Genomic DNA, 12,871 nt, shown 5'->3' with positions numbered 1-12,871 from the left:
CTGCTGCAGAATGTGTTCATGAAAAGCTGCGACGGCCTCGATCTTGTTGGTCTAAGACTCAGCACTTGTGTCTGCAGGAATCTACCACTGGATGCATGTTGGCAAACAAAGTTTTCCATGAATATATTTGTACAATACGAGCAACAAATTATTCAGAATTTGAATTGATTCTGACCATTAACTCGTGCGCTTTCCAGACTGTGAACTCAAAAAATAAAAACAGGCTGTTTCACGCGGTTTCTGAACCGTGTAGTACATATTCGTCAGATCTGCCATAAACACCATTCCATCGTTTCATGCATCTGATCTATTCTGCAGTTTGTGTGGTATTGGACATGATAGGGCTCTGATCATTTGGGAGATCTTGTAGTATTCTTTGTAGTGGCTCCTCAGATTGAAGAAGTCCTTTGGATGTAGGACGAAACATCTCAGAAAAAAAAAAAAAAACCGTCCAGATGACCTGACTGAACATTGTTGGATTTGCGCCTGGGTTCTTGAGCATGAACTTTGGTATTCTTTGTAGTTTTACCTTCCTAGTTTACTTCAGGTTCATCTATACTCTGCAGGACACCAAGACATTTGTTCTTACTGTTGTAGCTGTGCGACAAACATTGTCTTTTTGTTCTCGCACTGCCTCTAAGAACTTCTCGCTCAGTGTTTTGTGGTTGGTTAGAGCGACTGGTCAGAACTTTGTTGTGGTGTGTTTACACAGAAGAGTGGGTGAACTAAACTGCTCTGCTGAGGAGCCGATAGCCGAGGCTGTTAGAAAATACAGTCTTAACAGCTGTTCCAGTGTAAATGTCGTATTTCTGTGCACCCACAGTAGATCAATACATTACATCATTAAGTGTTTTGCAGTAAATTCCATGTTTACTTAGTTTTCTGCCTCTTAGAAATCAGAAGGGTCCAAAAAACGTTTCTGCTTTCTTGTGGTTAACAGAAGAAAACTAATCTCAGACTAATTATTTCAGAGCTCAGGAGCAGAAACTCAGTTTCTTGGAATCAACAGAACTTCATGCAGACATTTGTTGGGAGTAAATGCACTCTGCCCATAACGAGAGTAAATTCATTTTTAACAAAAGCACTTCAACAACTTTATTTTTCTTTCATAAACACAGAAAATACGCAGAAACAGACTTACTAAAGAGCCCTTTCTCTACTCTGACATTTTGTTTAAAAAATCATATTTCATCTGTCATATTTCTGTATAATTGCTACGCTTTAAATTGTATTCCAGCAGCTCATCTAATGAACTTTTAAATGTCAAAACGGTAATAAACAAACATTCCTGTTTGCTTGCTGAAGTCATTTTGTTCCACCAGCTCTAAAAGCTACAGAAAGACACTTTTGTTTCTTCCCCAGAAAAGAGCAGAATAATTTAAAAACCGATCAGGAACACCGTGTCTCCTGAGATTATGTCTGTCAGAAAACAACTAGCCATTTAGCTGCAGATGAAATTATAATAGTGCAGTCATTTTCAGGTTCAGGAACATGGACATTTGGAGCAGGTAGGATGGCTGTCAGTGTGTGTGGTGGTGGTGGTGGTGGTGGTGGTGGTGGGGAAATGACCACATCCTGTCTGACCACACTGTAAGAGCCTGACTTCATGTCTTCCTCTGGGAGCTCATTTTCACTTCAACTCTCCTTATTTCTGTCCTCGATCGTCCACCTGGACTTCAGGACTTCATCAGACGATGTTCTAATAATACTAATTGACATGTTTTTGATTATCTTGAACAGGCAATATAATTTAATAAATATCAAAAGGTAAAGCAGTTTGAGTTCTTTCTCTTAATACAAATGCAGTGTTTAATGGAATACACCATGTGGTTTATGTTCTCAGTGCTTCTTACTGGTGCATTATGCCATGGTTTATCATTTTCTGTCAGTCAGTGCTTCAGTGCAGCAGTTTTTACCCAAGGAGGTCTCTAAACTGTCTGGACCTCCTCTGGTAAAAACGGACTAATCTGTTGGATAAAGACTGTCTGATGAAGGATAAAGTACTTATGTTGTGTTCACCAGTTATTCAGGGAACAGGTGGAAGAGAACTTGGAGAGGTGGAGGTATGCACTTGAAAGAAGAGGAATTTTAGTAAGACAGAGTACCGTATTTTTCACCCTATAAGTCACGGCTTTTTGCACAGTTTAGATGCCCTGCGACTTATAGGCCGAGGTGACATATTTATGGATTTTTTTTCCCATATTTATAAACCATTTTTTGGCTGAGATATGACAGTTTTCATTCATTCTGACTGACAAAATTGAACACCAACATTTTCAGCCGCTAGATAGCACTTGAGTAGTAAGGCATGTCGTTGTGACGTGTAATTGGTAAACGTGGCTATAATGACAAATTCAAAAAAGTTCAAGACAAAAACAACTGGACTTTATTTATGATACTTTATACTTTATTGTTTTTGTCTTGAACTTCTTTGAATTTACCATGTCCTGGATGACAGAGAAGCTTCACCAGCTATTATTGATACAATCGGCTTGCCATAGATTGCCACTTTCGCTCTGCTCGCTGCCTGGAGCAACCGTCAAATCAGCTTCATTTTGCAGCGCTGCCATGGCGAAATGCAGCTAATTTGACCATTAAAGTGCATTTATTAAGTCAAAGTTCAACTGAGACACACCTTTTCTATAATGTTGAGCAAACAAATACTTGTTTAGGTGCTTTTCTTGTTAAATTTTGAAGAAACGCGCAGCGTTCCTTCTTCCTTTTTTCCTCCGAGTCTGCGGACTCCCGGGAGCACCGAGGCAGCGAATACTTTGGAAATAGAGCTGATTTGACCTTTAAAGTCCTTTTTATTAAGTAAAAGTTCAACTGAGACACACCTTTACTATAATGTTGAGCAAACAAATAATTGTTTTTAAGTGTTAATCTTGTTAAATTCTTGTTAAAGTCCTCCCGTGCACGCTCAATTTTTGGCACAACACCATCCCACATTTCCAGGTTGTCACCGGTGACGCGTAACAAACATGACGCGTCAACGGTGACGTATAATAGATGCGACTGATACGACGAAGCAACATATTTATGGATTTTTCCACTTTATTAGACATGTTTGGACTGATGCTACTTGTAGGGCGGAAAATATGGTATGTGTGTGAATGAGATGAAGGCCGGTGGAACAGTGACTACAAGGAGCAGAGGTCACAAAGGTGCAGGACTTCAAGGACTTGGTGTCCACTGTCCAGGAAAATGGGGAGTGTGGTAAAGAGATGAAGAAGAGAGTCCAGGCAGGATGGAGTGGATGGAGAAAAGTTTCAGGAGTGATTTGTGACAAAAAGGTGTCAGCAAAGGTCAAAGGAAAAGTTTACAAGACTGGTGAGACCAGCTTTATTGTATGGTCTGGAGACAGAGACATGGACAAAAAGACAGGAGAAAGAACTGGAAGTGTCAGAAAGGAAGATGTTGAGGTTCTCCTTAGGAGTGACAAGGATGGAGATTAGGAATGAGATCATCAGAGGTACAGCACAGGTTGAACAACTGGGAGATAAAGTTAGAGAGACCAGACTGAGATGGTTTGGACATGTCCAGAGGAGGGACAGTGGTTTGGACATGTCCAGAGGAGGGACAGTTGGTATATTGGTAGAAGGATGTTAGAAATGCAGCTGCAGGAAAAGGCCAAAGTGGAGATATATGGATGCATGCAGAGAGGACATGGAGGTAGTTGGAGAGGACAGAGTGAGATGGAGGAGGATGACTCACTGTGGAGACCCCTGAAGAGGGAAAAGCTGGAAGAAGCCAAAGAAGAAGTGTCTGCCAGTATTCCACTGTCAGCTGGCTTAGAATGTGTTCCACACTTTATGAATGTTAATCCAAAAAACGGTTAAAAAACAAAAACAACTGGACTTTTATTCTGAAGCTGAAGACGTTCCACTTCCCATCTGAGAGGTTTCATCCATTATCTTTTACCTGCTTCTTCCTTTTTTGGGTCGCGGGGGTACTGGTGGTCTAGCTATCACTGTGTGAGAGGTGGGGGACACCCTGGACAGGTCTCCAGTCCATCACAGGGACACATGGAGACAAACAAGACAAACAACCATTCACTCTCTCTCTCACCTAGAGACAATTTAGAGTTACCAGTTTGTCCAACATGCATGTTTTTGTTCTGTGGGAGGAAACTCATGTACCAGGAGAAAACCCACACATGCACAGAGAGAACATGCAAACTCCATCCAGAAAGGTCCCGGGCCGGGATTTGATCTGACGACCTTCTCGCTGAGAGGCAGCAGCTCTACCAACTGATCCACCGTGTTGCCTGGGAGGTTTCATCAGTTGAAAAATGTTTGAATTGATGAAGCCTCCAAGTCAAAGCCAACCCACCCCATATGCTCCTTTGTGGTGTGCAGTGAGGTAGTAACAGAGGTGAAACAGTTGAGCCAGCACCGTAACTCAGTAATGTGATGAGGTGATGTGTGGGATGTTGTCAGCTCCATCTGCGGTTTATGAATTAGAGGCAACATAAAGACGCAATGGTCTGTACGGCCAATTCATGAAAAGGTCCTAAACCTTTATCAGTGCACAGTATGCATCTCTCAAGGTATGCAAGCATTTAGCTGTTTATGTTTTAGTTACGTTTCCAAAGAGGAGCTTCTCTTAGATGAACCTGTCTATGTGTTGAGCTCAGGCTTCCTCTGCTCCTGGTCTGTAAATTATTCACAGGTCCTCTCAGCGGCGGTGTGTGGTGTCACTGTGACCTGACCATCCGTACGTGATGTGTTTCAAACTGCAGAGTGATACCATGGACTCGTCTCTCTGTGTGCCCTGAGCTGACACACAGACCTGATTTATTCAGAACACTGCTCACAGCTGGAAGCCTCAGAGTCCTAACGTTACACACACGTCTCAGAGTCTGATGTGATGCCTCTCACTGTTCACAGGTGACCAGGAGGCACCAACAGGTTCTGTACTCTGTAGCAAGAACACTCCCTTTGGCAGTAATTATTGGACTTTGAGTACTCGTTTTTATCTTTATTTCTAAAGTATACTCCAGCTAACTAAATCAGAAACATGGGGGCAGCTGCCAAGTTGGGTACAAATTTGTCCGAGGTGGGTACGATGTGTGCGGAGGTAACGTGCACAGCCTGGAGGACAGTTTAACAAGTACTGCATATGAAAATAGGCAGAGATTAGGGCTGTGCAGTTTATAAAATCTGTGGTTGATTTTGATATTTGATCCAAACGATCACAAAAATGGACCAAAAACAGAAATGATCTGACATTTAACACCAAACATTAGATCTGTAACAACAAACCAACAAGAATTGTTCCTTTATGTTCTGTCAGTTCCTGATGGCTGAAGCTGCTGGAGGAAATATGTGACTCCCCCAACAGTCGGATCAAAAAGAGCTGTGGGACCAGATAATCTGCTGAAAATAATAATCCAACTACAGCCGTTCAGGTGAAACACTTCAAAAACGCTGTTAAGAAATAAACAACTTAACCTGACACACTGCAGCGCACGGCCCCACAGTTAATGCTGGTCCAGTCTGAGACCCAAGCCATCCATGGCCTGGTTCTGGACAGAACTTCTTCTTTCTGCTGCTCCCTCTTCAGGGGTCGCCACGATGAGTCATCGTTCTGAACAGGGCTGAACGATTTGGGAAATATTCTGATTGCGATTTTTTTCTTTTACCTCAATATTGTGATTTAATATGTGATTATTTTTCAAAGTCTTCTCGTATTTTTCAACGAACACGAGCAATAAAACTGTGTCCGTTGCAAAAAACTCCACTGTTTTCAGCTCCGCTGCAACTGTTTCTGTATTTTTGTATAGCTCCATAGCAACTTGACTGAAATGTGTGTGTGACGGCGTTCTGTACCGCTTATCCACTGTGTTTACCACAGCTGTGAACCCAGGCCTGGTCGTTGTATTAATGGACATCATGTCTTTCACTATGAACTCTGTTATTGCTCGAGTTATTTCCACGTGCAGTTTTGAATTATGTTCATTCAGAGTAAAACCTTCGAACAGTCCGGTCAGTGGTTCCTGTCGGCTGCTGCTTTGCTTACTTGAAGTTGGAGCGCTGGCCGTTGACATTCTAGCCGTGCAGCTATCGTAAATGTCTTTGTGGTGTTTTGTAAGTGTTGGTAAAGATTTGTGGTGTTACCTCGAGAGGTAGCAACAGCAGCAAGGCAGGTTCTGCACAATACATGTCGCTGTGCTGCGTCTTCTTTTAATATAATTCCAAACAACGGACGTGCTGCACCTCTTTGGTACCAAACTTCCAGATGTGTCGGCTTCTGTCGAGCCTGACGCCATCGTGCAACTGGTTAAAACGCTGTGTTGACTTCTCCCGCTCCCTGCTCCGCTCCGTTCAATCACGTGACCAGATCACATGACCAGTCAAATCTCAGCCTTTAAAAAATCTCGTTCTATCATATCGCAATATTATTGCAAAGTTCTGAACAGAACTGTACAACATCCATTTTAATTAAACATTAATTTAATTAAAACATGTAGTTTAATTGATGGGCTGATTGTGAAGCAGCGGCCATGACGGGTCATAATGACGACATAATGATGAAGTATTATGGTCTGTTTGATTATATGTGTCTGATGTTTGTCACATTTCTTACAGTTCGACAGGATGAGCTGCAGCGTTTATGTTAAATTAACGTCTCCCTGTTGATCTTTGGTTGTATATTGTATAGCAGAACTGTATTACATCTGTTGATGCACCCCCCCCCCCCCCTTTCTGAAACTTGCACTTAATGTCATAAAACCCTTTTAGATTGGTTGTTTATTAAGTTTAGATGATGGTTGTGTTTAGATGAGCTGAAACTCTTCAGTGAAGTGAAACGGTCCTTTTTATTTTTTTCATGTTTGATGTAAAAGAGTCAAATTTAAGCCCGTGACGGATCGTACGTTTGAAAACAACTTGTGTTGAAGGTTTTCACAGCCACCAACGTGTCGGTGCTCCTCTTCCTCCTGCAGCTCTCCAGTGTTACTGCGACCGCTGCAGCGCCAACTCCAGCTGCACCACGGATGGCGTCTGCTACGTGGCCATCAGGAAGACGGGCAGCCAGGTGACCATCGAGAGGCGCCAGTGCATACCTAGGAGAGAGCTGATACCACAAGACCGGCCCTTTGCCTGCGCCCCGTCTGTCAAACAGGACTCTGCCATGTACCCCACGTGCTGCATGAAGGACTACTGCAACAAAGATCCAGATGTGGACACCATCCCAAGTAAGAACGCACACTTGACTGGCTGTACGGTCACGACACAACTCGAGGTTCACGTGCTGAAGGAGGCGGCTTCCCATCAGAGTCTGTGTTCGTTAAAGGGCATCACGCTACCAAAAACTAAACCTCAGAGTTTATTGTATGTGTGAAAGTCAGGCTGCAGGGCAGCAGCAAAGTGCTGGTTTGTTTTTCCTAAATCTGTGTTTTTGTAGACGCTTCATAAATAAAATCCATCAGTAGCAGGCCGTTAAGACTTTATGAGTCCAGATCTTTTCAGGGACTTGTTACGAGTTTGTGGCGTTCAGCGCGTCTTTGTCTTCCGTCAAAACTGGGGGATGTTTTTCTATAGCAACCGAAGGAGACATTGAACATTTCAAAACGATTTTCATTTATTCTACAAAACAGATTTAAAACTGTTTGCATCAAATATTTACTCAGGTGAACATGTATTTACAGTCAAATCCTCGTAAATAAGTGTACTGTACACACAAATACAGATTATTATCTTTAAAGCTGTTCTGGGTAGTGGTTCTTCCGACTGGTGCTACAGTGTTGTAGGCTACTGAACGAAAACTACAAAATGGCGGCGCCTGTTTGAAGTATTTTTTCGTAAACTTTTTTTTTATCCCGTACGTCCCAGTCACGTGAATATTATTAAAGTTGACAATCGTTGAAAAAACCGTGAAAGAGCGAGTTCACGAAAGTCGAACCGCGAAGTAACGAGGGACTACTGTAATCTCAAAATGTTAATCTCAGTCCGTTCACAGATTAGTGCAATCTCAAGGCACAAATAAAATTACATGATGATAGAAAGATGATAATAAATAAAAGTAATGAGTTAATATTTAACTCATCAGAGGAGATTAAGCTACAGTCTACGTTTCACTAGAGTTTATTTTTTATCAGTCGTAGACTTGGTTAGTTCATGAACCACTCAGTGGATTAGTCTTAGACCATCCACCTGCAGCAGCAGGTTGGCTGTAGCATCAGCTGCAGTGCCAGTGCTAGCTAACACGTTTTATGTTTAAATAATACCTTAAACTGGACGTACTGTGATGAGAAAATGACTTTAAACATGACTTGTTCTTCTTCATGCTACCATCTGATGTTTCTGAAGGTCTCACCGTACTAACAAAAGCAGAGCGCTCTTCTTGTCCTCTACAGCTGTTTGCCAAACAACTGGAGCTCTGTGAGGCCGGACAACAGACTTTAGGATCGTTACTGCCCCCTACAGGCCTGGAGAGGCAGCAGCAGCGTCTTGTAATCATTGTGTCGTAACCAGGGGCGCAACTACATATTTTTGAGGTGGATGCGAACACATCATCGGCGCCCCCCCCACCCACTCCTTTTTACTTGCCGCCTCATACAGCTTAGTCATGCACTTAGAAAATACAGTAGTAATATTACAGATTTTTTTAATGTTACATATTATATCAGGTGATCATTTCAATCATAAACAAATAAGAAGTTTTATAAAGTACAAATATATAACAGTAGTGGTACTCAGTCAGTGCTCAACATTTTATGTAGCGGAAATATGACATCTTAACAGCCTGGAGTCCATGTCAGAGTTTTAACATTTATGACATTTAAACTGTTACATTCCGTGACTTTGCATTTGCCCATTTGTCAAGTATAACATCAAATGAAATAGACCGTGCCACACTGTTTTCAATAGAGATCACTGCTAACTGGGACAAGCGATCATTGCTCATATTTGAACGAAGGTATGTTTTGATGAGCTTCAGCTTGCTAAATGATCTCTCTGCAGATGCAACTGTCAGAGGCATGGTTAAAAATACTCTAAGGGCTACTGTCAAATTTGGAAATACCAAATCAAGGTCCTCTTGAATTAGGAAATTTAACTTTTCTAGAGCCTTGTAACCCTTCAGTAGACGGCTTGCTGGGTATATTTCTTGAATGATATCTCTTGAAACATCACAAGTGGTCAGGGCATATGTGGTCACTGATTCCTCCAGCTCAGCTTTTGTCATGTGCTCCATTTTAGTGATGAATTTAAATTTCTCAGACACAAGTTGAAAATTGGAAAACCTCTCAGACAGCTCTTGGAGGAGTGTGTCAACAATAACATTGAAAACCATGCACCTGAAGTGCCTTGTGGGTTCCTTTTCATGATGACCAGTGCATGAATTGTCATCTGGGAAATTCTTTTGCTTCCTAAGTCGTTTCTCTTTGAACTTAGGAGAAGCATCCATTTCGATGGCTATTTTGCTTGCAATGTCAAGTGACTTCTGAAAGCCCTCTTCTCTATATTTGAGCAAAAACTCTTTCAGAGACTCGATTAGCCTAATGGCTGTGTCCATTGACACATCTGCTGCTTGTAGTGCCTTGCTTGCAAAGTTGATCTCACATAATAAGGCATACCAAATAATGAGGCACACAAGGAACTCCATACTGACAATCTCATCAGATAGTGATTTTGCCTCTGAGACAATCTTGCTGTCTCCTGCCACTTCTCCAAGCTTTTGTAGTGCATCTAAAATTCCCCCCATCTGGAAACGTATAGCTTTGACAGAGTCTAGCTTTGCCTCCCACCGGGTGTCACTCAGAGGCTTCAGTGTGATGTCGACAAACTCTGTGAGAATGTCCCACCTCTTCACAGAAGACGAAAAGATTGTGTACAATCTTTGAACAGTGCCAAAAAAAGTGAGACACTCTCTGCTAGATGAGGCTGCATCACATAACAAAAGGTTCAGGCTGTGGCTGCAGCAGGGGATGAATAAAGCCTCTGGACATCTCTGTTGTATTAAAGCTTGAACACCCTTGTTTATTCCCCTCATATTAGAGCCATTGTCATAACTTTGCCCTCTACAATTAGCCAAATCCAACCCCAGACTCTCCAGAACCCCTGTTAGTGTATCTGTGAGGCCTTTCCCAGTTGTGTCCTTCACAGCAGTGAACCCCACAAAAGACTCTGCAATAGTGACTTTTTTCTTCTCATCAGTATCAATATATCGAATAATGACTGAGGCCTGCTCTTGCTTTGAAATATCAGGTGTGCAGTCCAGTTCCACTGCAAAGTACTTAGAGGCTTTGATCTGGGCAGATATTTTACCCAAAACACACTCTGATATTGAATCTAAAAATTCATTCTGAGTGCACCATGTCAGATATCCAGTGGTTTGTTTGGAGGCTGCCTTTCTAAGATGTTCTGCCAGTGTGACATCATATCGTGCAATGAGCTCAAGGATTCCCAGAAAATTTCCATTTTTAGGATTTCCTAACTGAGAATTTTTCCCCCTTAGTGGCAAGTTTCTCTCTGCAAGGAAGAGTATGCAGTCAATAACTCGAGTCAACACACTTCTCCAGTATGCTTTTTCAGCTGCCATGGTTCTCTGCAGTTCACTATCAATAGTCTTACCTAGGCGTAAGCGAGATATCATTTCTTTCCACATCAGATAAGCATTTATGTGAGAACTACTGGTTTCATGGTGCTTCAGTGTTTTTGAAAGACATCGCCAGTTACTGTACCCTGCCACAAGGCATGTATCAGAAACTTTAGCTTCACCAAAAAGCTTACACGCAAAACAATAGACTCTGCTGGTATTTTTGGAATACAGTAACCAATCTCGTTCAACTTTCTCTCCATTAGACAGTATACGAAAACAGTACGCTTTGGAAAAACACCTCTTATTCTTCTCTGATCTTGGATATGGACCATCAGAAACTTTCTGTGGGCCATTTTCAACCATGTACTGCCTAAATGTGTCCCCCATTTTGTGTGGTAAAGGCCATTCGGATGGATCTTCTGAATAAAGCCTTGCCTCAGCCCTCTCCTCTGCAGCTCTGTACTTCTCTCCCTCTACATCATCATCTGGACCTCTCTGCTCCTCTCCCTCTTCATCATCTGGACCTCTCTGCTCCTCTCCCTCTTCATCATCTGGACCTCTCTGCTCCTCTCTCTCTTCATCATCTGGTCCTCTCTGCTCCTCTCCCTCTTCATCATCTGGTCCTCTCTGCTTTGTGATGATTAACTCACCATGTCTGCCTGAACTAATTTTCCCAAAAAAGAGGACAATGAAATATGGTCATCAGAAATTAAAACCATCATGGTATATAGGTTTTTGTTGCCTCCCTAATGTAATTATTCCTACCTGATGTCATCACTTGTCTCCTCTATCACTGACCTCGTGTCTGTCTCCTTCACCTTTTGTCTGTGGCATTCTGCACTAAGTCATAAGGTCAAAAAAGCATTATATATTAGTTGTAAAAATGACAGATCTTAATACAGTTTTTAAAAATAATGTTTACACGTTATTGCTTGGGATTAAGTAACTGTTCCCTCACTTCCACCTGCATTAGACCAACCTGTTGCCTTCCCCAGTCTGTCCTGATTCTTCCTCTGTCATCTTCTCTTCCTTCTCTCCATCCTCACAGCTGAATGACATTAATTTTGTGTCAAGTAGGTTTAAAAATACAGCAGTCAAACCACAATAGAAATGAAACTTGAATTTAAATGATCTCCTTGTTGGATAACAGTTACTGACTGGACATTTCATCTGATCTGACTCACCAGATACATCACAACACACACCACTGTAGTGATACTGAATAAGACATTTAAACTCAAGTGTCCCTCTGCCAAAAAGGTTGGAAACATGGGTCACCAACCTTTTTGAGCTATAGTGACACTGAGGACTAATTTATCTGATACACACATAAACTTGTACAACTCATCTTTAATTAAAGAATCAATAATAATAAATGTACATATGAGTGAATAAATTGCAGCACTGAGGGCTAAGCGTTGGATCATAGCTGGGAACTGCCGCCACAACAGTTTAGCTTTCCTGTGTTAATATTTCATGAGTTTTATTTTGGTCATTCTTACACTTAGTGTGTGGATATGTGTGTGTGACAGGCGAGGCGCATGTATCAAATATTCATAAAAATACAGAAAATACTAAACAAATCACATCAATAGGGGAGGCAACATTTAACAGCCAACCGCAGTGTATTAGGCTAGCTTTAGCTAACCTGAATATTTAAACCCTCCTGTCCTGCTAATACACTGACAGTACTTACCTACTATCTTTCAACCACATTGAAAGGCTTTTTTTCATCCCGCCAACATCTTTATCCTTCTCCCTTTTCCTTTTTCTGTTTTGCGCCCCGGATAGCTTTTTTTTCTGCCGCTCCATCTTGTTGTCAAGTGCACAACGAGCGGTAGTTCAAGATAAAAAAAAAAAAAAAAACGCGCCGAGTGCGTTCTCTTAGGGGCGTGTTCACAGCCACCTGTGTGGGAAGGGAGAGCGATAGGAGGGGAGGTGAAGGAGCAGAGGGGAGGTGAAGCAGCAGAGGGGAGGTGAAGGAGCAGAGGGGAGGTGAAGGAGCAGAGGGGCGCCTAATCAGTGCTGTTCCCCTGTTATTGATCATTTAGAAAATGCCTACTAGAAAAACATTTTTTCTACTGAGGGTTTTGACGCCCCCTGCAGTGCAGCGCCCCTATGCGTTGCATACGCTGCATACCCGCTTTTTGCGCCACTGGTCGTAACTAACGTGGCCATATATTATAATTAATATGATCTATGAAGATGACCACACACACACGTCACACAATTTTAACAAATGTCTTTTGTGTTGAGTTAAATTAAGTCTTGTACAAACTTTAATGAAGAAGAAAGCATAAAAATGTAAACTAAACACTGAATAACT

General features: G+C 42.0%; 1 protein-coding gene across 1 annotated transcript in view; it reads left to right on the top strand.

Annotated features, from left to right (window-relative positions):
• The window catches only part of tgfbr1b (transforming growth factor, beta receptor 1 b), a 48,358-nt gene that overhangs the window by 21,144 nt on the left and 14,343 nt on the right, over positions 1-12,871 (top strand). The window contains exon 2 of the mRNA XM_037694071.1: positions 6,947-7,198. Within this exon, the coding sequence (XP_037549999.1) occupies positions 6,947-7,198 (252 nt within the window). The remainder of the gene's footprint in view (positions 1-6,946; positions 7,199-12,871) is intronic.

Source organism: Nematolebias whitei, chromosome 20 (assembly GCF_014905685.2).
Source record: "Nematolebias whitei isolate Nwh7 chromosome 20, NemWhi1, whole genome shotgun sequence".
NCBI classification, from domain to species: domain Eukaryota; kingdom Metazoa; phylum Chordata; class Actinopteri; order Cyprinodontiformes; family Rivulidae; genus Nematolebias; species Nematolebias whitei.
Note: the sequence above shows the minus strand (reverse complement) of the source record. Positions and strands in the feature narration are given on the sequence as shown.